The sequence below is a fragment of the Sphaeramia orbicularis genome, chromosome 12 (assembly GCF_902148855.1).
Source record: "Sphaeramia orbicularis chromosome 12, fSphaOr1.1, whole genome shotgun sequence".
NCBI lineage: Eukaryota > Metazoa > Chordata > Actinopteri > Kurtiformes > Apogonidae > Sphaeramia > Sphaeramia orbicularis.
The window spans coordinates 19,213,862-19,241,835 of NC_043968.1; the positions used below are offsets into that span (position 1 = coordinate 19,213,862).

The 27,974-nt window shown below is 39.1% G+C and overlaps 1 protein-coding gene across 4 annotated transcripts; it reads right to left on the reverse strand.

The window, feature by feature from the left end:
- Window positions 1-2,874: 2,874 nt before the first annotated feature.
- LOC115429207 (myocyte-specific enhancer factor 2C-like) lies at window positions 2,875-26,507 on the reverse strand. 4 transcript variants are annotated; one of them, XM_030148483.1, is made up of 13 exons: window positions 26,307-26,506; window positions 23,934-24,066; window positions 23,545-23,703; window positions 15,965-16,138; window positions 14,603-14,806; window positions 9,233-9,376; window positions 8,940-9,126; window positions 8,807-8,851; window positions 7,455-7,621; window positions 7,308-7,331; window positions 6,268-6,397; window positions 6,063-6,186; window positions 2,875-5,972 (listed from the first exon to the last, which is right to left on the reverse strand). In XM_030148483.1, the coding sequence occupies exons 4-13, from the start codon at window positions 16,016-16,018 to the stop codon at window positions 5,633-5,635; spliced, it is 1,419 nt and encodes a 472-aa protein (XP_030004343.1). In that variant the 5' UTR covers window positions 16,019-16,138; window positions 23,545-23,703; window positions 23,934-24,066; window positions 26,307-26,506; the 3' UTR covers window positions 2,875-5,632. The 4 variants fall into 4 exon arrangements, with proteins under 4 accessions (XP_030004343.1, XP_030004345.1, XP_030004344.1 ...); XM_030148485.1 differs by lacking the exon at window positions 7,308-7,331 and having other exon boundaries at window positions 8,940-9,123; XM_030148484.1 differs by lacking the exon at window positions 7,308-7,331.
- Between the last annotated feature and the right edge of the window lie 1,467 nt (window positions 26,508-27,974).

Here is a 27,974-nt window from a genome sequence, read left to right on the forward strand (position 1 = left end):
TTCGCCTATTCAAATAATCCTTTAATCGAATCAAATCGAAGAAAATAATCAATAGACTAATCAACTACAAAAATAATCGAAAGCTGCAGCTGGTAAAATGATAAACCATCGATCACTTACACAACAACGTAACTCATCAGTCACAGCTCCATCTGAGTTGTCTGTAATGTAAATATAGGATATATATTATACATGCAACACACACTGAAACTGAACCTCTTTTTTAAACCCATCAATAGTCGGACGTGCACAACAACACCACATGTTGTAACCTAGGCTGCCATTACAGGTCCAAATGACAGGTTTAGTGGCTTGCTCAAGGGCACATCAGCCAACAATTTCTGTGCTGATAGATAGATAGATAGATAGATAGATAGATAGATAGATAGATAGATAGATAGATAGATAGATAGATAGATAGATAGATAGATAGATAGATAGATAGATAGATAGATAGATAGATAGATAGATAGATAGATAGATAGATAGATAGATAGATAGATAGATAGACACTTTATGAATCCTGAGGGAAATTCAAGTTATTTGCTGATATTTAGATAGAAATTTATATAGATAAACAAAAACTACAAATATTTATTGTTAGAAATAATTTTAATTTATGGTTATTTTTTAAATGCTGAGGAATCTGTCATGGTAACACACGTGTTTATTTACTGATGACTCAAGTTTTCTATTTGTATATACCTTTATGTGTGTTTTGATCATATTTTGTCAGGCAAGAGTTGTATGGCTGTTCATTAAATGTTTTTTTTTATTATCAGGTTTTTAAAACAGATCTCATATAAAACTCAAGAAGTGACATAACAGAACAGAGTAAAGAAGTGAAAGCCTGTTAGTAAAAACTACTGTTTTGATGGCTGACTTTGACTGATTGATTAATTGATTGATTTAGAACATGCAAAGAAACAAAATAAAACAAAACGAATCAGATTAAGACAAAAACAAAAATAACATTTAAATAAACAGAATCTATCTTCAAGGACATGTAAGTCTGAATTTTGCATGGTCGAAAAGGAATAGGAGTAGGAAGAAGTATAAACTTTAATTTTTAACATTTAAACTTTGATTATTAATTCAAATGAGCTGTAGAAAATGTAGAGAAAGCTCACGTGTGAAGTTGTGAGAAAGAACTGAGCCCTGGTCTAAAGGTTATATCAGCTGGTCCTGTTGAGACGGAGCTGCACATTGAGTGGGGATCGAAATACAAGTATTCAGAAGACGAGCTGAGGAATGAGCTGGCGTCCAGATGGAGGGAGGTGAAGGAACGTCAGTGTAAGAGAGAAGAGCAGCGGATGAACCAGATGGAGGATCAGCTGAGGCTCATCTTCAGGTAACACTGGTCATGAGTTGGATTTGGAGGAATAACTCAGAAACAGCTGGTCTCATGTTCAGGTTCAGCCTTAGATAAAAATGATGTTGGATGTGTCTTTTGTTGAAGCGCAAACAACTAAAGTAAAACTGAAAAAGGAGGAAGAAAAAGGAGACAAAGGAAAATAATAATGATATGAGACCAACTCCCTTTTTCTATTTTTTCCATCAAATTTAATTCTTGACCCCCTTTTTCCTGAATATCACCCTTTTCACTTCTCTGACCATTGTACTGTGAATAACTGTGAAAGTGCATGTTTGTATTTGTGAACTCATTTCTCAGACATAAACCTAGTTGACCCTTCTGTTTTCAGGAAGGCAGTGTTTCTTTAAAGATTTTCTTCAACATTTCATCACATTCCTAAAGTAATTTCCTAAGTCAATATATATACAGGGTGGGGAAGCAAAATTTACAATGAACATTTAGTTATTTTTTCTCAGCAGGCACTACATCAATTGTTTTGAAACCAAACATATATTGATGTCATAATCATACCTAACACTATTATCCATACCTTCAGAAACTTTTGCCCATATGAATAATCAGGAAAGCAAAGAGTGTGTGATTTGCTGAATGTACTCGTCACACCAAAGGAGATTTCAAAAATAGTTGGAGTGTCCATAAAGACTGTTTATAATGGAAAGAAGAGAATGACTATGAGCAAAACTATTACGAGAAAGTCTGGAAGATACTATTAAAGAAGAATGGGAGAAGTTGTCACCCGAATATTTGAGGAACACTTGCACAAGTTTCAGGAAGCGTGTGAAGGCAGTTATTGAGAAAGAAGGAGGACACATAGAATAAAAACATTTTCTATTATGTACATTTTGTTGTGGCAAATAAATTCCCTTGACTTTCAATAAACTAATTGGTCATACACTGTCTTTCAATCCCTGCCTCAAAATATTGTAAATTTTGCTTCCCCACCCTGTATATATATATATATATATATATATATATATTTTTTTTTTTTTTTTTTTTTTTCCCCCAGATTTTTCAGTAAACACAAAAAACTTAACCAGAAATTGAGTATTTGATGATGAGGAAAAAAGACGGTCAATTAAAAGTCAGTTATTTTTGCGAGGTGATGATTTGTAACAGCTTTAACAGGAGGAGGTGGTTGGTAATGGTCCAGGTTTTATGGTACATGATGTAATGTAAGAAACAGCATGCTTTCTACTTTTTAATTATATATTTTCCTTCCAATGTGATTATTGAAAGGGATAGAGGAAAAATAACTGAGCCTCAACATCATAAACAGTCCCTGATGTTGTGTCCAAACATGTGCTCTACAGGTTTTATCAAACATCAGACATTTCTAGTAATCCATGCCACCTGCTGTGATGTAAACAGGCATGTCAAAGTGAGGCTAAAATGTACAATGCCATCTGCTCTCCTCTACATCCATGCATAAAATCAAACTGTGTATATTTATAGAAAAATCAAAAACCAGAAGAGGTAATAACGACAAAACACACCAAGACTTTTGTAACAGAGCCTGTATATTTTTCTGCAAAATACAAATACTACCACATATCTGAGTGAGGGAATTGCTGTACATGATCTCTGAGTGTGACAACAAAGGTGCACTTTTTTTTCTGAGAAACATTGTCTCCAAGTGGCGACAAAGGCCAGCTTATGCCGCTAACAAACGCTTTTTATAATATTTTTACTCATCGTTATTAGAAGCACTAAAGAGAGGGGACGTACAGCCCAAAAGCGGAGCATCATGTATTATAACATGTACATAGCGTATAATGTACAGACGACATTCACTGTCACCAAATAATTCAAATAAAAAAAAAACAAATTAAATAAAATAGAATAATAGAATAATTTGGGGTTATGTACGTACATTGGGGCGATTGAGGTACAAGTGTAAGTCCAGGCAGTTACTAATTACACAAAACACACAAATACCAGGGTATCTCACACAGTGGTGAGCAAACTGTAACATACCTTTGGTTAGTCTACACCCCACCCTTCTTTGTGTGAGCTCTCCTCTGCCTCCACCTACATAAAGACTACTTCATCTGGAGCCTAAGGATGAGCTCCTACCCATTAATCCTTCACTCAGCTTTGTTACGCTGAGCCGGGTGTGGTGCAGGAAATCTGGACTGGATTCCAATTGACTTGGTGATGACTGTGGTCAAATAAGAAAGGGAGTAGAGGCAAACAAAGCTTGGCTCTGCCCTTTTCAACACACATCACTTTGCATGTGCTACACAACCAGCTACACAGCAGTGCCTTTCACACTAGAACAGCTACAGGGACTGGACTGAGTGAATTTCGTCTTCTGTTAAAAGGGGTACATACTCTACACACAGCAGACGGTGGCCGAGGGTCTGAGCTCCAAATATACAGTTCTTAAACCAAAATATTCAAATGTGAACAACCCCCTGCCACGTCTCATGTGTCTTAAAAAAAGAAAAAAACAAACAAAAAACTTAAAATATTACTCAGCAGTCTATTTAATTCAACCTCTCGATGTGTCAGGCTGGTGTCAGACCCAGTGGCGGAACAAGGCACAAATATTTATGTTGATTTGTTTACACATTGATGATAGTTACAGCACATATAAGTAAAACACATGGCATGCAGGTTGTGCTGGGGGACAACAGTGCAGCTTGTCCTTTGTGCTCTGAGAGATTGTCACTGTACGATAATATGGGTATGACACCATCTGGCAAACAGTTCAAAGGAATAGTTCAACATTTTGGGATTCACCCTTTTGCTCTTGTTAGTGGAGAAAACTGGCTGTCCGTTCATTTATCTGCGAAGTTTAATGCAGACGACTGACTCATAATCAAGTGTCTGTCTAGTGAGTTAAAAACTCAGCAGCCAGCACCTCATAATGACAAAATGACCCCTGAACTAGATGGTTTTACCCTTCAAACCCTTACTCTCCCCTAAGCAAATGTCCCCTTGTTGTAACCTCACATTCATCATTTACACCCCTTACTTTTTCATCAGACCCAAAATGTTGCACTATCACATCTCATTCACATCAACTAACTTAACAACTGACCTAACTTCCCTGAATGTTTGATAGAAAATGATGTGCACCTGTGCTTCCTGTCTTTACCTCTTATATGACTGTAATCTTATTAAATAGAGCTGCAGACATCCAAAAATATCAATTTGATATAATAATGAAAGAATAACTTTTTAAAAACATAACAATATAAACTTTGTGCAGCAAAAGCATCACTGTCCGGTTGAATATGGCTTCAGGAGTGCAATCCTCACTCTAACTGCTAAGTCATGCGAAGCTATCAGCACATGCTAACTTTCTCTGAATAGCAAGGTCATGAGTGATAAAAAAATTATCACACGTCTCTCAGATTCTGACACCTGCACCAGGACTTTAAGTTCCAATGTTGCAACGCCTTGGTTTTTGATACGAAATAATGCAGGGTATGTGCCTGGATTGCATTAGCAATTAATCTCAGTTTGCTAATATGGCTCTGAAAATTATTCCTTAACTCTAATAAGAATTTTCACATCAAGTGAAATCTGTGTTTTGTTCAAAGCTTGTTTCTATGCAACCTGTTGCAAATGACTTTCTTACTATTCACACTGAAACGTCCTCAGCCTCTGTCTTATCTTTCCATTATCGCTACTTTGCCTTCTTTGTCTCTTACTTACACATTCTCTCATTCTCTCTCTCTGCCTGTTTTTCTGCCTCAAATGACCTTCTGTCCTTTCATATTGAAATGTGCTCTAGGTGCACAGTATGTTGAACCTGCAACACGGCATGTGTAGCAACATGCCTGCTCTTATGGCTCCTATGATCCACATGTTACCAAACTCACCAGTAGCTTCACCATTCAGAGTACCAGACATATTTTCATCACTTATAATTTGTTAGTTTGCATACGTATGCACACACAAAAATGTGCATTTTATATATTTTTATACTTGCCCCCCTCCCCCCAAACAAACACAAAACAAGCAATACATATGCATTTACTAACTCTCTGATGTTCATCTTAAATGACATCCAGATCTCAGGAGTCATTCCTCTAGTGTACAAGTCTAGCTACAGTACATGTCAATACAGCAGAACATCACTGTATCCATATAAAACAGACTGACACTGTCTTACCCTGCCCCCAACACATACATGTTACCATTACACATATAGCACACCCACGCAATACAAGAATATGATAATATTAATAATAACACTATAAGGTAACTTCACTAATAACCCCTCTTCCCCTCTGGATGTAGACTCCATCATGTGGCCCAGCCTTCCGATAGCCGCATTCGTTTTACTGATGGACTATTGCGCTCCTCCTGACTGGACAGAGGCCGCAGAAGGAAGTTGTCGTTCCCGTGGTGATCCTCACGGTCCTCGCTGCCTTCGTACGAGCTCCCGCAGCTGGACGCGCTGTCACCAGGGGAGCGGTCGTTTGGAGCCCGGCCGCCGGTTGAGTATCCAGCTGTGGTGATGCCTCCCAGTCCTGTGCCGACCATGCCCATGTTCCGGTCTCTGGGCGGGGAGGCCGGCTCAGACTTGATGTGGAGGCTCTGGTGGGCGGAGGGGAGGTTCAGGTTGGCGTTCTGGCACAAGTTCCTAAAAGAAAGAGAGGTGGATCAGCTGACAGAAATATAAACGGCTGCTGATGTGATTTCCCCCGCAGACAGGCTGCACTCACACCCTCACCCCATGTGTCCGAGTGCAGAGTGTTGAATGTTCTGTATTTGCTGCTGCTGCCATCCTGTCACCGATCCAAGTCCAGAACCTCCAAACCCAGACAGGGAGGAGAGGTCACTGCCGAGGGAGAACTCTGAGGAAAACAAACACATGGTGAATTTCAATAATGACGTTCATCAGTTTTGTGTCTGGATTAGTTGAGTGTCGTAACTACCTGTTCCATAAGATGAAGAAAGTGTGGATGGATACCCGCCCATTCCCTGTCCAGGCAGAGTCTGAGCAGCGATGGACACAGCAGGAGTAGTGAGCGTCTGGGCAGTCTGAGAGTGATTTATTCTCTGGTTCTGCAAAGACAGGGGACAGGGAAGTGAATCAGCTGTAGAATTATAAGTACTTCACCACTAAAACCTCAGAACCTAAAGCAAGTAGAGCAGATAGAGGTCAAAGTAATGAATAGAATGAGCACAAAATGTCTCTAAACTCCGTCCAGATAAGCTGAAATGTCTCCGTTTACACAGAATATGATACAATATTTAGTTTCAGCTCCGTCTTCGTCTTGTGATTGGCTGAAAAACATTCCACAAGTGCTTAGGGTACAATCGCACTGAAGTAATGGGGCCTGACTTCTTAAGCATGTCACTCTGCTTTGTTTACATTAGCCACATTCCCAACATTAATGGGCTCTGCACATTTTCAGCTGCTACAGAAAAAAGGATGGCAGCAAATGGTTTGAAAAAGAATGGAATGTAAATTTTGGTGCATGTGTTCCTGATAAAGTGACAAATGAAAAAGAATTTAGAGCTTGAGACTTTAGAAACAACTTTGAACACAGAGGTAGAAACAACTATCACATAATATTGCTGATATTGTGTGACAGAGTTGACATTCAATTCTGAATTTTGTTGTTTAGCAGAGTTAGCAATACATGATGTTTTTATGTAGGAAAGCTTTTGGTTGATGGATTTATCCTTTTTATTTATTTTATGAAATTATTCTTCTGTTGTTTTATTGCACCCATTTTATGTACAGCATTTGCGATTATTATCTGTGAAACGTGCTTTATAAATAAACTTTACTCACTTACTTACATGCCTGTGAACATTCACGTACATGTAAAATGTAAATGAAAAATCTGAACTCATGAACCTAAAATTACTTTTCTAATTCAGACAAAACAGTATAAGATTTTAGAGCAAGCACTATTTAGCTTATATTAGTTGTATTTGCTTTATACATTTTTAAGAAACTACTTACCAGCATTTGATCAAAATCCTCACACTGGAGTGTAGCATTAAAGCACAGAGTATAATTATTCCATGCACAGTAACAAGCATTGGATGGAGAACAAAGAATGATCAAAAATGAAATAAACAAAGAAGTAGAAATAATAAAAACACTCACAATAGTTGGCATGTTGTTGCATTTGTTGGAGGGGGGCATCAGTGTTCGGAGGTCAGGCTTACGGCTCATGCTCATTGAAGGTGGACTCTTATCCTGCAGGTTTTTGGAGACACCTCCTGGAGACAGAAGCCCTGGGGAAGTGCAGTGGTTGTTGTAGCTGCCATTTACTAGTGAGAAACAGAGGTAGAAGGTGTTAATGCTTCAGTTGTGTCAGTGCCTTGCTTTTTTTTTTTTTTTTTTCAAAATCTATGTAATATGTGAGAGTATGTTTTACTCTTTCTACAGTATGGGACAGGAATGTGAATCTGGATCCCAAGATTTAAGCTTTAACCCATAAAAACCCAGTGCTATTTTTGTGGCAATTCCCAGATGAATTTTTCTCTGTTTCTACCTTTCTTAACTGATTTATCACCATTTTTTTTCTATAATATTATCCTCTGTATTTTGCATTTTTTGGTGTAAATCATATATTTTCCTATATTTTCCTATCCTATATTTTCTTATATAATTCACAGATCATATAGATGTTCATGAAAACTCAGAGTGAGTTCAAAGTTAATCATATTTATATATAAAAATCAAGAAAAAGTTACTTTTTTAACAAAGACATTGCTAACTGAATGTATAAACAATTGTCTCCATCCAGTCATTAACCAAACTCCATGGGTTTTAATAACAGTAATAATAATAATGGATTGGATTTTATATAGCGCTTTTCTAGACACCCAAAGCGCTTTACATTATTGATCCATTATTCATTCGCTCTCACATTCTCCCTCTGGTGGTGGTAAACTACATATGTAGCCACGGCTGCCCTGGGGCAGACTGACAGAAGCGTGGCTGCCAATTCGTGCCTACGGCCCCTCTGACCACCACCAAACATTCATATGCATTCATACACCAGTGTGAGTGGCACTGGAGGCAAGGAGGGTGAAGTGTCTTGCCCAAGGACACAACAGCACATGGACAGAGTGGGATTCGAACCTCCAACCCTTCGGTTATTGGACGACCTGCTCTACCACCTGAGCCATGGCTGCCCCTACTGGTGAATCAATGTTGTAGAAGATGACGGTGTTTCCATGGTAACTACGGTGCCTCTGAACGTTCAAATGGGTCATATCTGATGACCATGAAAAGATGACAAACTGCATTTTACACCAATTACTGAGATGTACTGATAGGATTAGTGGCCCAACAGGTATTAAACAGTTTAGATCAGTCGATGGTTTTGTGTCGCTGGTGGCTGTTTGGGTCTTTATGGGTTAAAGGTGTAACAAGGATTTTCCTTTAAAGACACACTCCCAGTATGTTACTGTACAAATAACTGTAATAATGTGAAATTGTGTTCTTACCGACAGTGGAGACCACGTTGCCTGGAAGCTCTGAGCCCATCAGTCCTAAAAACAGACAGTAAACACAATTAATTTTTCCACAAGTCACAGTGCTATTACATGATTGTGATCATCCACAGTTATATAATCCTACCTGCATTTCCTGTACTGGATGGACGCTGAGGGGACATGCTGTTCCTCTGCAGAGAGGGGTGTGAGATGGGCAGCAGGTTGTGGTTCCCTAAACCTCCTCCTATGGCAGGATGGGAGTACAGCAGTCCACTGGGGTTACTCCCGGTGATGGACACTCCCATGTCATAGTTGGAGGGAGGCAGACCCTGCTTTACAGGTTTGGAGAACTCTGTTAGTCAGCTGGCAAACAAGATTATATGAGCACTGGGAGCAAAAAACTGGAACTGTAAAACAAAAAAGTGCATGTGAGCTTACACAGATTCTCTGTCTGTTGATCATCAGGTCAATATCTTCGTTAATTTTGCGGTATTTGTCGTCTGACTCTGGGCTCTGGCCTGCAGAGTCGTCAGCCTCGATGTCAGGGCTGTCACAGCCGTTTAAGCCCTTCTTCCGCAGAGTCTGTTTAGAAAGAAACAGACAAACAAAAGAGTAGTAACTCATTTGGAGGACTTCTTCAATCAAAAGCTTAATTTATAAACAGTACATACAGTCTTAAATTATTAACTGGCTACCTTAAATGTGACATAATTAATATTGTACACGTTCAGATATAATATTCTTTTGCTTTTTACATGGATTACATCTACGAATACTTGATTTTAAAACCCAAAGCCACATAAATTTAGTATTATTTAGAGTTATTTTCTGTCAGTTAAATGGTTGACAGATTGATCAGTTGGTTAATATTCCAAAATGTATTATGTGATTTCTTCATATGGTGATTTTATGTAGAATAAATAACATAAGGAAAGCGAAGACAACAGCATAGGCCTTAAGATGAAATATAAGCAGTTTCACTTTCAGCCACTGAGAGGCGCCACCTGCATAAATATCCGACATGTCATACTCCACGGACTTTGAAAGTCAGATAGCAGGGAATATTGACTCAAAATAAGTAGAATCAATAACAAATCCTGATGAGAACTGAAAGATTTACAAAAACTGAGAGATGCAGTTCTCTAAACCTTTGTAATTCTTATGTAAAAAACATAAACATCACATCTCCGTACAGACTGTGATTAGGGGAGATCAAATGATGAGGATGTGTGTGTGTGTGTGTGTGTGTGTGTTTGTGTGTGTGTGTGCTGTACAGTATGTGGTTTGGCTCTCAGTGGCCTGCTTCAGCACTTCACAGGCCATTAGACTAGTCTGTCACTGGATGACTGCGGCTGTATCAAACACACACACACACACACACACACACACACGCACACACACACACACACACACACACACACACACACACACACACACACACACACAGAGGGTTCAGTGGTTGGCCCAGTACAGCTATCCCACTCATCCCAGTCATGTCCACCTGTTTTGCTTTAGAGAGTGGTAGGGGTGTAGTGGCGGTTGAGAGGAGGAGGGGACGGGGGAGGTGGGTGAGGCAGAGCCCAGCCACCACCAATACTAGCCTGACTACTGCACTGATGGCCGTAGAAGGCTATTTTTTGCTCCTGTGCACCACTCCATCCCTCCCCCCCGATCTGTCAATCTGACTTGTCTATTAAAGCATTAACCCCACTCCACTAGCCTACTTTTCCTTTAAAAACACACAGAACCACACTGACAATATTACTGAAACCCCTCTCCTTCCTTTCATAATAAAAAGGAGCTAACTCAGTAACCTTGACGCGTCCATGAGGGTGTGTGCGAGCAGGTGGTTTGAACATCTTACTGGAGTTACACGGGTGCGAGACGGCAAGAGAGACAGCTGGGGAAGGAGGCCAAGGAGGTGGGGTTGAGCGATGCCATAATATCATAGCAGCCCCTGTCCCAAATCCATCTGCACCTCTCCCTTCGCTGGTTTTCTTTTCCATGCTTTTTTTTTTTCAGTTAATTTCCTTCCACTGCTCTTTTATTCGTGGGTGGCCTCCGCCTCCTCTACTACTTCCACATCAGATGATGCTATGAGTACATGGCTGAACCAGTGTGTATTTGCAGTTTCTCCGACAGCGAACGACTGCCAAGGAACATGACATGCTGCTTTTACACCAACCCAGAACCAGTACTCAGGGAAAACTAGAGACATGCGCAGTAACCAGGCCCACGCGTTACACTGAGTAACACAGAGGATTTATTTAATAGGTTATACATGTTTATAAATGTTTCTGAAATGTTTCCTGTAATGAACTACTAATTTTGTATTAATTATAGGGCAACAACACACATCCTGAGAAAGCTATTTGAGTAAAGTTAGTATTGATGTTTGTTGGATCTTTCTTTAAAAGAGTGCTAACATTTTAATGGATGGAAAAACTGACAAAGAACATAAAATCAGAGTACATGACATTTACCCTGTGTTTAAAAGTGTGTCAGAGAATAACTACTATAACTTAACAACACTGCATCTATCTCTTTTGAAACTCTGCATGTATAGTGACTGAATTAATGTCTACAAGTACGTAGTTTTGTGCAATGTCAGAATATAATGGCTTCTATATAAAGCCAATATTTAGTCAAGTTACATTTTTAATGCAACTAAGACTCCCTGTAAACCTTTCACATTAAATTCATTTGGCATTTTATCTGAAAGAGCTCCATAATTTCTGTTTAAAAAGCTTTTATTGCGAAACAGGAAACACACAGAGCGCTGTTGCTCTTAATTATAGATAAGAGTTTCCTTGCTGAATATCTATAAACAGTGATTTAAACACTTTTACGAATTTGCTGGACCTGAATTTATGGCATCTCACCTATACTTAATATAACTATATGTTAATTCAAAGTGAACATCTCATACTTCAGTTGTAATCATTTGTAGAAGCTGAGAAAGTAAAACAGGACAGTAAAATACAGGAGCTAGAGGCCAAGAAGAATTTGAGCTTCATTTTTCCTACCCCCCCAGGTTGGGAACCACCACTACTGACAACTATCAGCTGTCAGCACAACACTTCCATTTGTCCTCTGTGGTATTATAACCAAGACTGTCTGTCCACCAGTGGATTTTGCTAAGCAATGAGTTTGAAACTTTTTTTTTTAATATCTGAACAAACAATGTTTCATCAAAAAAGATACAAATGATTGCCACTTTCTTTTGTAAGTTAGCCATTAAGTAATAAAATCAGATACTGAAAATGAACATATGTTTTAAAATGCTTCTACATGTAAAACTATATAAAGAAAATAGAAGTAGATAAAAAAAGTAGATATATGTGGTTAAATAAAAGCTGTACTGGTCAAAGGGGAAGAGGGAAGGAGGGAAGAGGAGGCGTTGTGGGGAATTCAGACTGGACTACTCAGCCTTAAGTTGCTTCTCTGCCTATTCTTTATTTTCCTTCAGCAGCCCACAGATCTACGCACACACTCACTCATTCACAGGCAAACCACAGTCACACACACTCACAGCCCGTCATGGCTATTCTTAGCTGTGTTCTGTGCTATTTTTAGACCACTACCGGTTTCCAGCCATTTAGGAGGGAGGGATCACAGCCAACACAAAGGAACTGGACTTACTCTGTGAGCATATGTGAGCAGGAATGAGAGAGAGTGTGTGTGTCTGTGTGCTCCGCTTTATTGAAAACTTCATCTGTTACTAATCTGAAGCAGCATGGAGCCACGATTACACACACATGTGCACGCACACATGTGTTTGTGGCAGACAGCATTGTGAGGACATTCAACCACTAAAACAAAGTTTGATCCCTGACACCGACTTTTAAAGTTATGAGGACTAACCAGTGTGTCCTCACAATGACAAAAAGTTATCCCAAATGTTTAAAAGTACAAAAATTTGTCCACATAATTGTACAAAGACAAGCACACGTGCACATAGCAGAGAGCAGACCACAGTGCAATAAGGTTAACGGAGTAAAAGTGAGGAATGCAGAACCTCTCAGCTTCAAAAATAGCTACAAGTTCCTCAGGCTAAATTAACAAAATACAATAAGTTGATACTTATTTGGCCTGTAGCCTGTAAAGACACAAACATTCACACACACATCACACATACCCACATGCCACATGAGCAAAAAAAAAAAAAAAAAAAAAAAAAAAAAAAGATGACCAAAACAAAGGAGCCTCTCTTCTACTAAATTCCTGTCTGGCAGATATTTCATTGGTGCAGAGCTTTTTCACAGCTCTGTGGTCTACGACAGGCTTCATAGCACAACCCCCATACCACTCTACATCCCCCTGATTTTCACCTCCTAATGTGTGTAAAAATTCATCAAACTCAAATGTCTGGCCACTCCCAAATTTTCTTTTGTCCTTTTAATATCAAACTCAAAATCCACTGTCAGCTTCAAGGACCTCTGACACGCTCAGCTTGTTTCAGTCTCTGGCACAGTGAGTGTGACCTTGGCACAGGCACTGTTGCACCACATTGCGCCATGTATTGTTGCCTACCCTGAGAGGTTACACATGCCTCTCAAAGACTTCTATCCTCATCATCCAATCAGAGAGCAGGAAGGTTAATCGTGGTGTTTTGGCCAAGTATCAAAAGTTGTCAGCTAACATAGGAATCACGCTGGACTCATGTAAATGTGAGGTATGCTGAACTAAGACTCTGAGAACAAACACCAAAATATTAAGTCTCATTAAATAAAATTCCTTCAATCAAAGTAACTGCATTAAACAAGAGAAAGAACTAAACTTTCCTTCCACTGTTTGCCATTGGATGAAGGTGAGGAACAACCAAAGAAGACAAAAGGAAGTAGATTATCTGAATATGCAGGAAAGGGAAGCTGGAGAGTAGTGAGGAGGAAATGTCGTACAGAGGTAAAAGTGCATGTAGATAAGTTTACAGTAGCTGGCAGCAGTAAAGATGCCGTCTGTTTAGACTGTGTGGATACACTGCAGAGATGAGAGGCTGCCTGGACAGATTATAGTAACGAGCTAAATAGGATTGTGATAGATTACAGGAGATTAGAGAGGATGTAAGCCTGGTTCTGACGGGGCTGGCCAAGAGGCCATGTGGTGGGCCGCGTGGAGGGAAAAGCCCAGGTACAGATACAGCATGTACATGTGCACACCCCACAACAAGAACACAAATGCACATGTGTTTACAGCAGCCACAACTCCTTCACTTTTAACCTGTCTGTTGAGTCTGTTTATTAAGTTCACTCCTTCACTCACTAGTGTCATCAAACTAGACAACATAAAGGGTAGCTCAGCCTAGATCTTAAGAAAATGTTCAATTTCACTAAACATACTTCATAATTCTCAGAGACAGTGGTTTACTTTGTCTTACATTTGCATTCTTTTCTAATAAACATGTCCTGACTCAGGACTTAAATGAATCTGAATAGGAGGCAGAAACATCTAGTGTTACCTGTCAGTGCTGGAGCTAAACTCCAGGCCGTTCTTTGACTTTTGGCAGCTTAAGCGTGACCTTGGTGTCATGGTGGGCTTAGCAAATGTCCACAGAGCATGTGTGTGTAAAAGCATGCGTCCACTGTGTGTGTGTGGGTGTGTAAGAGAGGGATACACTTGCTATTGTGTTCTCCTAACACCATTACATAAGTTGAACCAGAACAAGGTTCAGTTGAGTACAGGCTGTATTGCTCTGTTTGTATAAGGCTGTACAATGTGGTCGTGACTATGCAAAAACAGTAGATCTGTGTGGCTCTGAAACTCACTGCATCATACATATATAACATATCTGTGCATTTGATTACTTACATCCACAATATCAGAGTTGGTCCTGCTCTCATGGGGCTCGTTGTATTCGGTGTATTTGAGCAGGACTTTGTCCATGTCTGTGCTGGCGTACTGAAACAGCTTGTTGGTGCTGTTGAAGATGATGAGGGCGATCTCACAGTCACACAACACGCTCAGCTCGTATGCTTTCTTCATCAGACCAAATTTGCGCTTGGTAAAGGTCACCTACAGAAATAAATGCAAGTGAAGACAAATAAAACAAATATCAATATTGGTTGGACTTGGGCAAACACCATTCGGCGGTTTTGGGTGTTAAAGGAATAGTGCAATATTTAGAGAAAGATATTCTACTTATTTGCTTTACTAGAAATACTTGAGAAAATTGATATAAAAAACAGTGACCAGATTAGTTCAAAGTTTAAAAAAATTCAATTACCAATCACCAATTATATAGACATACTCTTAGATGTTCTGTGAGAATTTTGGCACTGTTTGGAAGGAATTGGATAACATATACAATACATGAGGTGTACTATTATTATAAAGTCTTGCTGTGTGTAGACAGGTATTTCTACAACCGCGGACAAAGCCAGGGCAGTTGTTTCCCTAAGAGTATTTATAAAAGCTAAGCCAAATGTCTCCTGATTCACACTTACCTTAGCAACTAAGTCTATGTCTACTTCTCATCTTTGGTTTTAGAGGCGAACAAGCAATATGTCATGTTTAGAAAATATCCTATTGACTTCATTTCGTACCATACTAACATTTTTTTTAAACATGGGGTCTAAGTGCAGGGAAACAAACAATTACCTGTAACAAATCAAACAGATCCAAAACATTGTCAAAAAATAGAAAATGTCTTGTAATGATAGAACACAACATTTTTTAGTTCTTGATTTGTAGAAAAGAGGTTAAATCTTGATCCTTATAGATAAACCCATGGCATCATGGTCTGAGGCAGGACTGTGACAAGGTCAGTCCTGCCCTGCTATGGAGGTCAGGAAGCACATGTGCCTGCATTTCCTGTCATAACAGGAAGCGAGGAACTGCTGCCAGGACTTGGTTTATGTGTGTGTGTGTTCATCTGTGAGATCTTGTGTGTGACAATGCACACATTCAAAACCGCCATTGACAATAAGATGTCGCTGCTGTAGTTGTGCACGGGTTGTTATGAATGAGGTTGAAGGTGAAAAAAAGGGTTATTTTTCAAAATGCCTCACACACAACATACAACACATTCACAGAGTCAGAGCGTGTGAGGATCATATGACATGACATCACCAGTTTGAGGAACTATAATGTGTCTCTATGTACTGTACATGGTGGGATTTATGTTTGTGTGTATGTGTGTGTGTGTGAGACAGTGACTGAGTGTGTGCTTACGTGTCTGTTCCGTTCATCCATAATCCGCGCTATCTGAATCTTTTTTCTCCCCATCTTCGCTGCTGTTTTTTCCCTTCTTCTTCGTTTTCACAAATGTCTTCTTGTCTGGCTGACTTTCACGTCCTTAGAGTTAATCCTTCACTCGTTCACCTTTCAGTTCCAAACTGCTGGCTCCTGAGAAGGACAATAACAAAACATAATCATCGAGTCATGTACCATTTACGTACAGCAACAAAAATACGTGCCCACACATGGACGACAGAAGAAGATAAACTGGTTTTAAGATTCTGTGACAAACTTAAAGAGGTTGGTGTGTCAACATCTCCTTATTTCCACAGCAATTAATATGATAAATGCAGCCACCAGCAACATGTATAAACACAGCATTTAATTACTAAAAATGGATTGCGTGTTGGTATCATGTCATGCTATATGGTGGAGTTTAACCACTCTGCACGCACTGACAGGCAATATATTGTCTCTTTGCATGCCCTTCCATTCAGTGCTGCTGTATCCTCTTGACACACCCATAAACCAGCTTCCTCAGGGGGTTGCTGTACCCTCAGGAGGAAGTGAAACAACTGGGGATGTCAGAATGCAAACAAAGACAGCAAAGACTGCTGAGTTTGGTTCTGACAGACACTGTATAATAACATCTGTAAGTCTGAGAAACCACATTAAAGCCTGGATCGTGTCTCGGCCACTTGCAGATGTCTGAGCAGAAAAACTACTTCTCTGAAGGAACATTAAGACTGTGATACAGCTCAGATGAATACATTTCAACATTTCTTTTTTCTTAGAGAAATGGTTTTGACATCCTGAGTAATGCAGTTATTATTCTATTGTTATTTAGCTTTGGTGTTAGAACACTTACAAAAAAAAAAAAAAAACGGAAAGAGAAGCGGTTATGTAATACACATATGACTATTTCTTAGCATTTTATATTTCTACTAGAACCAAAACACACCAGGAAGCCAAGTTCTTCCTCCTTGTTTCCAGTCTGCATGCAACACTTCAGGTTTTCTTGTCTTAATAATCTTAGCTTAGGTACAAAGCAGGAGGGCATTAAAAGGTAAACCTGCTAGTCTTCTCATATAAGATCTTATGGAAGTATTTTCTTTCCTAACAGGTTTAATTTTTTCTTAAAATACGACACTTTTTTCATATTCCCCTACAGCAATTTTCTAATTACTATAATGTCATAATGTGTTATATCACATTTTTTTCCGTTACATTTTTGGTGCGTGTTATTTAAGAATGATGTCATCATATGTCATCATTGCGATTGCACCAGTCTTTTTCCTGTCATGACACCACATCAAAATAACTACCGATACTGAGCATTTTTAAAACAAAGTTTTTTAATGTAAATTCTCTTCAGTACAAAGGAAAGACTCAGATGAGAGGAATCCTAGGACCCTCATTTGGTTGCATTATTACCATAAAAGTGACTTTAATGAGTTTATACAAAAACCTATTTTTTCGTGTGTTTCACTGCAGATTCAAATAGTGACAGATAGCGTGACTTGTCTGTTGGCTTCTGCCTGACCTCATGTGGGTTAGAAGCATCATGCGTACATTAGTAAATTGTATGATTAATATCTGAGCATGTGAATAGAGCTGAGCACAAAAATAAGTCACTGCTTAGGCCTTGTCCCTACAGCTGACCCTTCACCATAACCCTGACCATAAATACTCCACTTACCCCATCTAACCCCTCACCCATACACTGAAGCCTCCACCCTTACTACAGGGTTGAGGAGATGTTAATATTATCCAAAATTGGTATAAAAAAAAAAAACAAGGAGAGGGATGTCAGAGCTCACATAGAGTGAGTTAATGTGTTGTACTCCAGAGGTAGATTAAAGATCTAGCTGCTCAGGACTATCTGTGCATGCAGGATGTGTGTGGGAAACAGAGACGTGTTTCTGTGCCATGTGACCTGCGTCTTCTCTTAAAGTGGAGCTTAAGAGCTTGGGTCGCCAAGTTAACTGGATGTTCACACACGCTGAGACAGACGCACACAAACACAAACACACACGGCAGGTTTTCTTGGCAGCTTTCCACTGTCATCACAGCAGGGCAAAGAAAGGCGCGTTTGCTTTCAGTAGGTGCCAGCCCTGAGGCACAGAAGATGAAATGGAGAATGAAGTCGTGATTCGGAAAGACGTAAGATGATGACGAAGGTGTGTTCTCTGAACAAAAGGAAGAAAATGACTGTGGTGCTTCCTTTAAGTCAACAAAATTCCTCTTATTTTCAACAATACTGATCATTCAGTCTTTTGCCTTATCGCCTCACCATCTTTTTACCATCATTGTCAAGAGAAAAATTAAAATGTATAAGGTCAAAGTGTATTTTGGTAATGGGAAAAGAAAAACAAAAAGGAAAACAAAACACACAAAAATGATGTACAGTCTGTCTTCATTAGATTGTAATAGAATGGGTTGGGTCTCAGTTCCTGTTTGGCTAAATACCTGGATTCATTATGGTCAGAGATAACATCACTTGAACCTTTCTCCTCCCACATGTTTGTAAACAAAGAACAATGCACAAAACATTCAGGTAATGTTATCAAGCTTCACAATTTCAACGCCACCCTGATTGTTGGTTTTACGTTTCTTCCGTATGTAACATAATGGCTGACTTCAAAAAGTTTTGGTTAAGGTTAGATTAGTAAAAGTAAGGTTAATCATCATATTTTTCATATTTGATTTCAAATTTCACCTCGCAAGCTGTGAGGACATTTGTGGATGCATACGCAATTAAGCTGCATTTATCAGATTTTGAAGGAATTTATGCCCAACTAGAATTTTTTCTCACCACATATACCTACCATGACACATAGGAAGGGAGTATGAGAACAAGACTTTACTCAACATACAACTTGATATATTCATAGTCTACATCAGGAAACCTATGTAATAAAGGTTTTTGAGAAATAGTGTGGGAAAGTAGACTGTAACTTTTGCAGAGGCTGTTTCTTTGTGGCCCTTGGCTCCACCAATGTTGCCTCAAACCCAGTGAGGGTATTTTTCATGCTAAGGCTGGTCTGACCTTATGCTGCCCTCTAAAACTGTCTTCTCATCCAACAAAAGCTGATTACAGATCAAAAGTGACTTTCCGTCATAGGTGCAGTACTGCTGGAGCACATTGGAATGACACTCTGCCACTTTTCTTCTCCAAGCACCAAACAGGTCTTCCATGACACACTCTTTGACGCGACATACAACCACTCAAAAAATGTAATGGGCAAAGCTGTCATACTGACATCATAACGTACGTTGAGTAACACAAAAGAAAACACTCCACCTAAAAATTGCTGCTTTTTACGTAACTAGCATTAACAAGTCGAGATAACAAGGCAGCAAAACATCCTTTCATTGACTATTCACTTTTCTGACAAGAAACACTGCATAGTTGGCCCGATGACAGCAACTCCAGGAGCTTAAAGAATGTGAAGTGCATAAGTACCTCAGCCAATAAGATGAACTAGACCTCTCGAATGTGGCTTCATTTTCTTGACACTCAAGTAAAAGAAAACATTCCAAACACAAACTATTTGGTGTTTATTCAATTATACTGTACTTTTAAGCCATGCTAATTACAGCCTATTAGCAGATGAGTATGGTGAGATATTCTGGCTACTGAGATGTTATATACTCAAAAGGATGATATTGTGGGATCATTTGTAGCAGATTAACGGAAATCTGACACCTTACAGTTCAATAGTCTAACCATACATGTACACTTGCTTCCATGTCTCATATTAAACAACACTATGGTTCTACCCTGCTGTTTTCTGAGTGTTAGTCATCTAAATGAATATGTATCATCAGCAAATCTACATGTCTTGAAGTTGACCAATCCTATGATACATCCTATCATGCCCATGGTTTGTTTACATGTGCTGTAAATAGAAACAGGACTTCCCCTTCTACTGTTGCGTTTTTAACAGAATAACTGCTGAAGTTTCATTTTCTGGAGCTAGTGATTGACATACGTCATGATGTACAAATGTTGAAGTAACAAGAGCCAGCACCAAAATAACCAGTATTGACTCTACCAGGACCTTTGTGATAAACTGTAGTTCTGAATAAGTTAAACATGTATTAAATGTACTTGTGCAGCATCGTTTCAGTTAGAAATTGTGTGGTATTATACTGCCAAAGGAGCACAGAAAAAAATACTGAAAAGTCTTCTAGAACACTTACTCTATCATATCTTTTTGATTTTGTCTATAAACACATATAAATATACACACATATTCAACATGTGTAATAGTTGTAGCCACAAGTAATGTGTGTAATTTCCCATGCCCTCTTATTTTCCGTTTCTTCTTTTCTCCAGTAGGAAAGAACTCACTGACTGTCACATTAGGCCATAATTGATGTGTTTTGCCACAACAAACCAGGCACTTTGATTAAACAGAACAATGTGATACTATCAAAATCGTCAACAGCAAGCACCAACATGCAAGCCAGAGAGCATTACATGAGTATCTACTGTCTGAGTCACTCAGCCTCTGAGTGTACCTCTCTTCAGGAAAACAGTACGAGGATCAACATGGTTAAATTTAGAGCACTTGCAGACGAGCACACTCAGCATGTTTGAGTTTTTAGGCCAAATGAGGCTAGAGTTGTGATGGAAGAGAGCATGTATCAATAAAAGTCGTGTAATTGTGTGTGTGTGGGAGTTGCATCACTCTGTGTTACTTAATACAAAGCTTGATCTTCTCCAGGATGACAGCAAATATCCACCCAACTCACCCTCCACACACCCACGAGCACAAACCTCCCTTCTATTTATAGGCTCCGTATACAACTGAAGAATGCCAAAAATAAAGGAATGAACTTTTTACCCTGAACAACAATACGACTGTTTTCTGGTTCACAGACAGAAAGAGCGACTGTTGAACAAAGGAAGAGATGGAAATCAGCCATCTCACGCAGTCCTCAGCTGCTCTCACTCTCTCTTTCAGCCGTGCCAATTATTTTCCAACACGCCGGCCGAACCTCAGAGAGTCTGTGTGTGTGTGCTGAGCCCTGTTCACATATGTGCTGTACATTTTGAGTGTGTGTGTCTGGATGTCTAATGGGTGACATGTGGCAGTGCCCTTGTATTCCTTGGCAGGACACCCTGCATGTCTGTGTCTCAGAGCCAGGGAAGGTGGGGGTGGTTCGAGGTTGGCTGAGGGTGGGGGTCAGAGCCGTGGCCCTCCTCAGGCTCAGAGTCTGCAGACAGTTGGTGAATCAACAGCTGTGAATGGGCCCATGGGATCCACTCTACCGCCACGTCCTACTGTACTGGGTGCTTTCAGGAAGCTCCGCAGCTTAATCTTTTTAGACCTACCAGGAACCAAACACCAGATCAATAAAAAGCCTGGCAACACTAGCCTGTTTATAACTGAGCATAGTTAATAGAGGAAGGTACAACAGGGTGGAAAAATTAACAAACATCTGAAGTGCAAGTGGGCGTTAGAAACTATTTGCTCATGCAACAAATTGGATGTATTGTTGCATTATTTGAGCTGTTATCAAATATCTATCCAGCAAAGAGCTTGAATACAGTCACTGATCGTCACTCATTTTCTTGTAAATGTCAACTTGCCTATAGGGCTGGATTGTTGGGGTTCAATTTTAATTATTATTCACTGTCTCTTTAGCACAAGCATATATAACGACATAGTAATTTTGTGTTTTCATCAGATATCTTCAGCCATTCACATTTTACCTAACTGTTTACCCTAATTATCAATTGGCAATTTTAATTTATGATTCCAATCAGATGCTATTCAATCAATAAATTATTCAAATATAAGAATCTGAGAAGGAAGATTTAATCTTTGCTTGAACTACTTACTGAGACTGATACTGTACAAACTACACAAAGCCTGAAAGTACAGATACAGTGGCTTTGTTTAAAAGGGTTACAATTCAAGAAGGATGGGAAACACTGACACTTAGCAGATCGATCTAACTAATGGTGTACTTTGGATGATCAGCAAATGATGTACAACATTAAGTCTGAAGAAGACAATACAAAGCTACTGCTGTGCTGTATGGTCACACAGAAGTTCCCTGTATATCTATGAGGCATAAATTATGATGTTATTATGTACTATAATCCTCCTAAAATTAGATATATTCAGCTAATTAAGATTTCTATTTCTCTTATATGTAACTCATTGAAAGGTGAATTCATAACAGCATAAGAGTAGCAAAAAGCAACACAAATAAAGATAATCATAATGAAATATAGATGCAGAGATCAACAGTTTGTAATTTACAATGGTGTACTCTGTATAACCACATGACAATCACTGCGTGCCTTCCTGACATACTGTACAGTTTTCTGATTGCCAGCAGGTTATTTGCTTTGCTTATGGTCTGCACACAAGCTCTCCTCTGTCTCAGACTTTTAACTTAAACCACTATATGTTGTGAACTGACTCTATTACTGTGGCAAAAACCATGAAGTGCATTCATTGCTGAAAGGCCAAACTGGTTGATAATTCTTGGTATTTGAGCACCGAGGGTGTGTGATGTTAACAGGGGAAAACATCAGCATTAATAGATCATAGTGTCATGACTGTAAACATAGCGTGAAAGACAGGGGATTCTTACGTCAAAACAGGCATAAACAAAAAGCTGCACAAACTATACAGAATATTTATTGTTGGGATTATATATATATATATATATATATGTATATATATATATATAATATATATATATATATATATATATATATATATATATATATGATTTGGAGAAATACATTCAAAAAAATGGGACATGTCAGTTTGAAGTCCCTTTTAAGGTTTCAGATGTAGATACAGGTAACCTGATCTAATTACATGTGATTTGGTTAGGGATACCCCTCTATTAGCAGAATGAGTCACTCTGTGGCACAGAACACCACAGCACATGCCCAACATAAATGAATGATATCACACTGACATTAGGAGCTTCTTAAAGGAAGGATCCCACACACTTCACTTGTTCCTAAATTAACCAGTGCAAAGTTTTCAATAACAACCTTATTAATGGTTAATAAACATTTACTGACACTTTATAGAGAACTTGTAGGACATAAAGATGGAAACTTCTTGGTTCACCTTATTGACTGTTAGGTCAAACAAAGTATTTATTATATTGATTTGTTTATGTGTTTATAATGGCACTACCAGTTATTAATACATTATTTATTAACCTTTAATTAAGCCATTACTCTGGGTACAACTCCTAAACCCTTTAGGGTGTCTTATCTAAATGCCATTAAAAATAACTTACAATAAACTCATTAGTAATTCAAACAAACTAAAAAATATAAATACGTCTGCATTCAACATAATTTACGTTTTTCTAGTCCTGTTTTTGTCTGCGTTACTTGACTATCTCAAAAATCAGTCATCAGATATGGAGAAGCATCAAAGTATTGAACACTGTTACAGACTCAACAAACGACTCCTTTCCAGATAAACATCTTTGACAGCAGATGAACCACAGTTATGGCTTCCATTCCTAACAGAGATTTTTCTACAACATAGTCTCGTTTATATCAGATTTAGTTCTCTTACCAAGTGGTGCTGTGGAAAAGTAACAGCCGTACTATCAGTCCTCATGTGGTGGGCTGGTCTGTGACAGAGACACGGGTTCCCGAGCCTTTGCGCGGTCCTCCGGTTCCACACAAACCCCGTTCAAGTGCGGCTCAGCTACAACCGGACCGTCCAACGCAACTAGGAAATGACGCTCAAAGTCAGACTGAGACTTTGTCAAGTGTTCAAACAACAAACGGAGCCAGAGGCTCACAGGCACAGGCTCCTCTGACTGCTGCTTTATCTGATGAGGCGGACAGGAGGATTACACTGCTCCGCTTCTGTTTGTTTTCCGATGTTTATCAGCGCACATGCATCTCACACATCCACACAACACAACCTGCGCGTGCGTCTGACGTGGATTCGCTCACCTCCTCGCTCAGTTCCGCATATCTCCAACTTCAGCTCGTCCGGCTCGCGGTGACTTTCCCCGCTCGTGTCTGTCTCTCCGTCCAGCGGTTCAGTGATTCTCCTGGAGCACGCGCCCCCCGGCTCAGCAAGCACCTGGAAGTCAGCGGCGCACGCGCACACACACAAACACGCGCACGATAGGGAAAAATAAAATCACACCACAAGTGAACTAAAAAGTATGTTTCAGGCAAAAACATAAACTATGCCAACTTTTATGAGATAAAACAGCTTATTTTTAATTTTTACTTTCAACAGGTCCATTCTCTGTATGATGTGAGTCTTGGTTAAACGTACACAGTGCTGCCACTTCTAGTTCAGGTACACTAGTGCCTTTCAGTGGAAACTACTGGAAGCGCACCTCTACACACACAGTCTTAATACAATTCCTGTCTGTAATAAAAGTGGGCATTTTCAGTGTACTGCAACACTAAATAGTGGCAGATATGATAAAACTGTCTGGGAAATTTGAAAGTCATTACTCAATACTCTCCTAGACAATAACATCTTCATAGTCAGTGTGAGCATGACTTATCTGAATGCATTAGAAAGGAATCTAGAAATGGCTTTCCATTTAATGTTATTTTATTTTATTAAAGCGTCTGTAAACCCACACATGAACATTATCCAGAGTTTAGTGTAAAGACAGTTAAATTTACTGAAAATATCTGCCCGACACTCAGAACAAATTTGATGAGAGCTGTGTCACTGAATAAACCACTGAGATGAAACCAGAACACTTAAATGGAGGAAGAAGGACAGTTGCGTTGGATGATAATTTTTGAGTTTATCATTAGTAACCATATTGCACAACTTTAATGTTCGTGTATTTAAACAACACATCCAAAACAGAAAATTACATCCAGATGACCATTACAGAAAATATTCTTCAGTCTTCGTACATATGCTCAACAGCTTTTAAATTGGGTTTGGTAAAAAAGCAATTTAAAAAACAATATTTATTTTACTGAAGTTAACAAGAAACAAAACTAATCTCTGTGATGGTGAACTCTTAATATGCCCTTATCAGTAACCACTTTATGGTAGCAAAATATTGTTAGAATTCTTACAAAATTACACAGTTTATTTGACATAATTGATACTGAAGCATCGTTTGTGTTCTAAAAACATTATACTGTAGCTCATAAAATGGCAATTAAACACAACTCAGACTTGGGTGAAGCATTACACTAAGGTCAGGACGTTAGAATATAATGGCAAAAGGGGTTGTTATGTGTTGACCTGTACTGAGTGACTGCTGCAGCTGACTCTATCCAGCCCTGTCTTTTAGCTTAAGAATTTGTCAGGACATGACAGACCTTCACACAAACACCCAGTGAGGTGAGTAAGCTGAGCTATAGAGTCATGTCACAATGTCCACACATGGATTCCACAGTTTGACGCACATTCAGAAATTGTCAAGTGCTGAAAGGTTCCTGTACTTTTGATCTTTAAACAGCATGTTTCACTGTTGCAGACTATGTTACACATATTTTACACTACATTTCATGATATTACACCAAAATATGGCCCTTACCCCACAAGAAAAGGACTAGTCTCTACCCAGGTAACCTGTGATATCGCAATGCTCATTCCATATGAAACTATTCAAAAGGTTTACAACCAACTGAACTCTGTGAATTCACTGTCGAGGATCTACTTTAAAGTTACATATTAAGGCTGAGTTAATGAGGCTGTCGTTATTTCTAGTTCATTTCTCTCTTATAGGTTTAGATTTAGGAACCTTATACACATACTGCAGATTTCATGCACAAATACACACACATATATCTATATATTTATTTATGTGAATGTTGCTATTTCTTTTTGGTTGAAATTTAATGGTTTGATTTGACATTTATACATTGATAAAAATATGAGATCACAAGCCGGCAGTTTCTGATTGAACTGACTAATCTTTCTATGTAAAACTGGTAGTGTGTCTTTTCATACTATAAAAAAACCTTTCCCCCATAATCATACAAATAATTATAATTAACAGTAATTATAGCAATACAAATCCCACAATGCATCTTCACTGGAGCACATACTGCATAATAGGAAGATCCATTTTAAAAACCAGAACAATAAACACATTTCAAGCACAAAGGGTAAATAACAGAACAGCTTAACGTAAGTAACTCTGAAAAACCATGTTACTCAAGTATTACACTTCATACTCTTATATTATAGTAGATGCTGCTTAACAAAAAGGACCTGTTTCTGTCTCCATCATCATCTCCACACAGTCACAAAAACAGACTTACAGCCTCACTGAACAATATTCCATCATCCATCATCACCCACAAACACTGCTCCGGTTCGACCTTACTCACCAGTGCTTTTTCTGTCTTCACCTGGAAGGTTCCCCTCCAGCTCCAGCTGTGGGTTTGCTCAGTCAATCCCTTGTATCAAACAAGTCAGGATTAAAAAAAAAAGTGGAAGCAAAGTTGTTAAGCCAGACCAGCTGGCTTACAGAAGGGAACCCAGAAGTGGGCTGCGTTTGGTTGTGTGCTCACTCCACACTGAGTTAGAGGTAGACTACATTCAGCCCTCATCAGACCCTGATACGCAAACACCGCCCCCTTTCTCCCATCAACACACACATATCACTCTTTATCTCTCTCTCTCTTTTACGCATACACTCGCCATCGTACACTCATACCCCATGACCTCCTGTGTCCGAGCAGGCTGAGTGCATGTCTGTGGAAGAGCCTGTTCACCTGTCACTGTCACTCCCTGGTATATTTAGCTCTGAGGTGTCAGTGATGCTGGCTGTGTGAGTATGTGTGTGCTGGAGTATGTGTGTGTGCGGGGGGAGAAAAATGTGTTGCTGACACTCAGGGCCTCCACAGGCCTTGGTGTAAGAGCCCAGGATTACTGATCCAAAGACCATCGGCTCGACACATTACACAGAGAGAGAGCAAGAGAGAGAGAGGGAGAGCGAGAGAGAGATCAAACCTGCAAGCATGTCCCAGATATCAGCACACTGAGCATCTGCTTGGCGGAGGATTACCCTCAGCTGTCCACTCCTGTCAGCTCCTAGTGGAGGAAGGAAAGGAAAACGGCAGACTTGGTTTACTTCAGTGATCTATGAATCCATAAAATATCAATGTAGAAATGTGGCTGAGTCACTGAAAAGCCCAAAGACAACATAACCCCACTGGTCCCCTCCACTTCAAAGAACCCATGTGTACTGTATCTACTACTTTTTATGTTGATGCCAGTGTAGATACTCCAACTCTATATGCGCTAGTTCTTTGATTGTTGAGCTTTTAAGTGAATCTGCCGTGTCAAAATCTGTGTCCATTTAGGACCACTGGAACAGCTATTAAGCACTTTTCTCTTGTTCATTAGGATTCCCTTCTAATGCATTTTAAAGCTGTATTATGTAACATTTTGATATTAAACATGTAAAATGAATAGACATATGTTACATATTCATTGACTTGTATCAAATGTTCCAATTCAGAAAAATGTATATTTTATTCAATGTAACGGTCCATTTAATGGAATGTCCAAACTGAAGATTTAGGTGAATGTAATTGCCAAAATGGAATAAAATATGGAAAAATTTGATTTTCCTAGGTGTATGACCACATGAAAATGAGTATCATGGTGTTTTGTTTTTTGTTTTTTTACTTTTTATTTAGATATTTTCATTTTTTCCACAAAACAGAACATTCTGTGACATAGGACCCTAAGAATGAAGGCAGAAGTAAATGGAATACAATTGAAATACCATCAAGGGACATCACATGGAAAAGAAATGTTTGCTTTTACCAAAGAAAATTACAGCAATACATTATCAGTCATAGAGAACATAACAATCTATAATAGCTCTCATTCCTCCATCAGTCACCCAAACACTGAGTAATACAGTTTTTGTTCAAAAGTGTCCATCTTTAGTTGTAGACTTGTGGTCATTCACTCATAGTGTAGACCCTTTTCAGTCTCTGTACCCTCTCAGTTATGGTCGGTGGTTTTGGATCCTTCCACTTGAC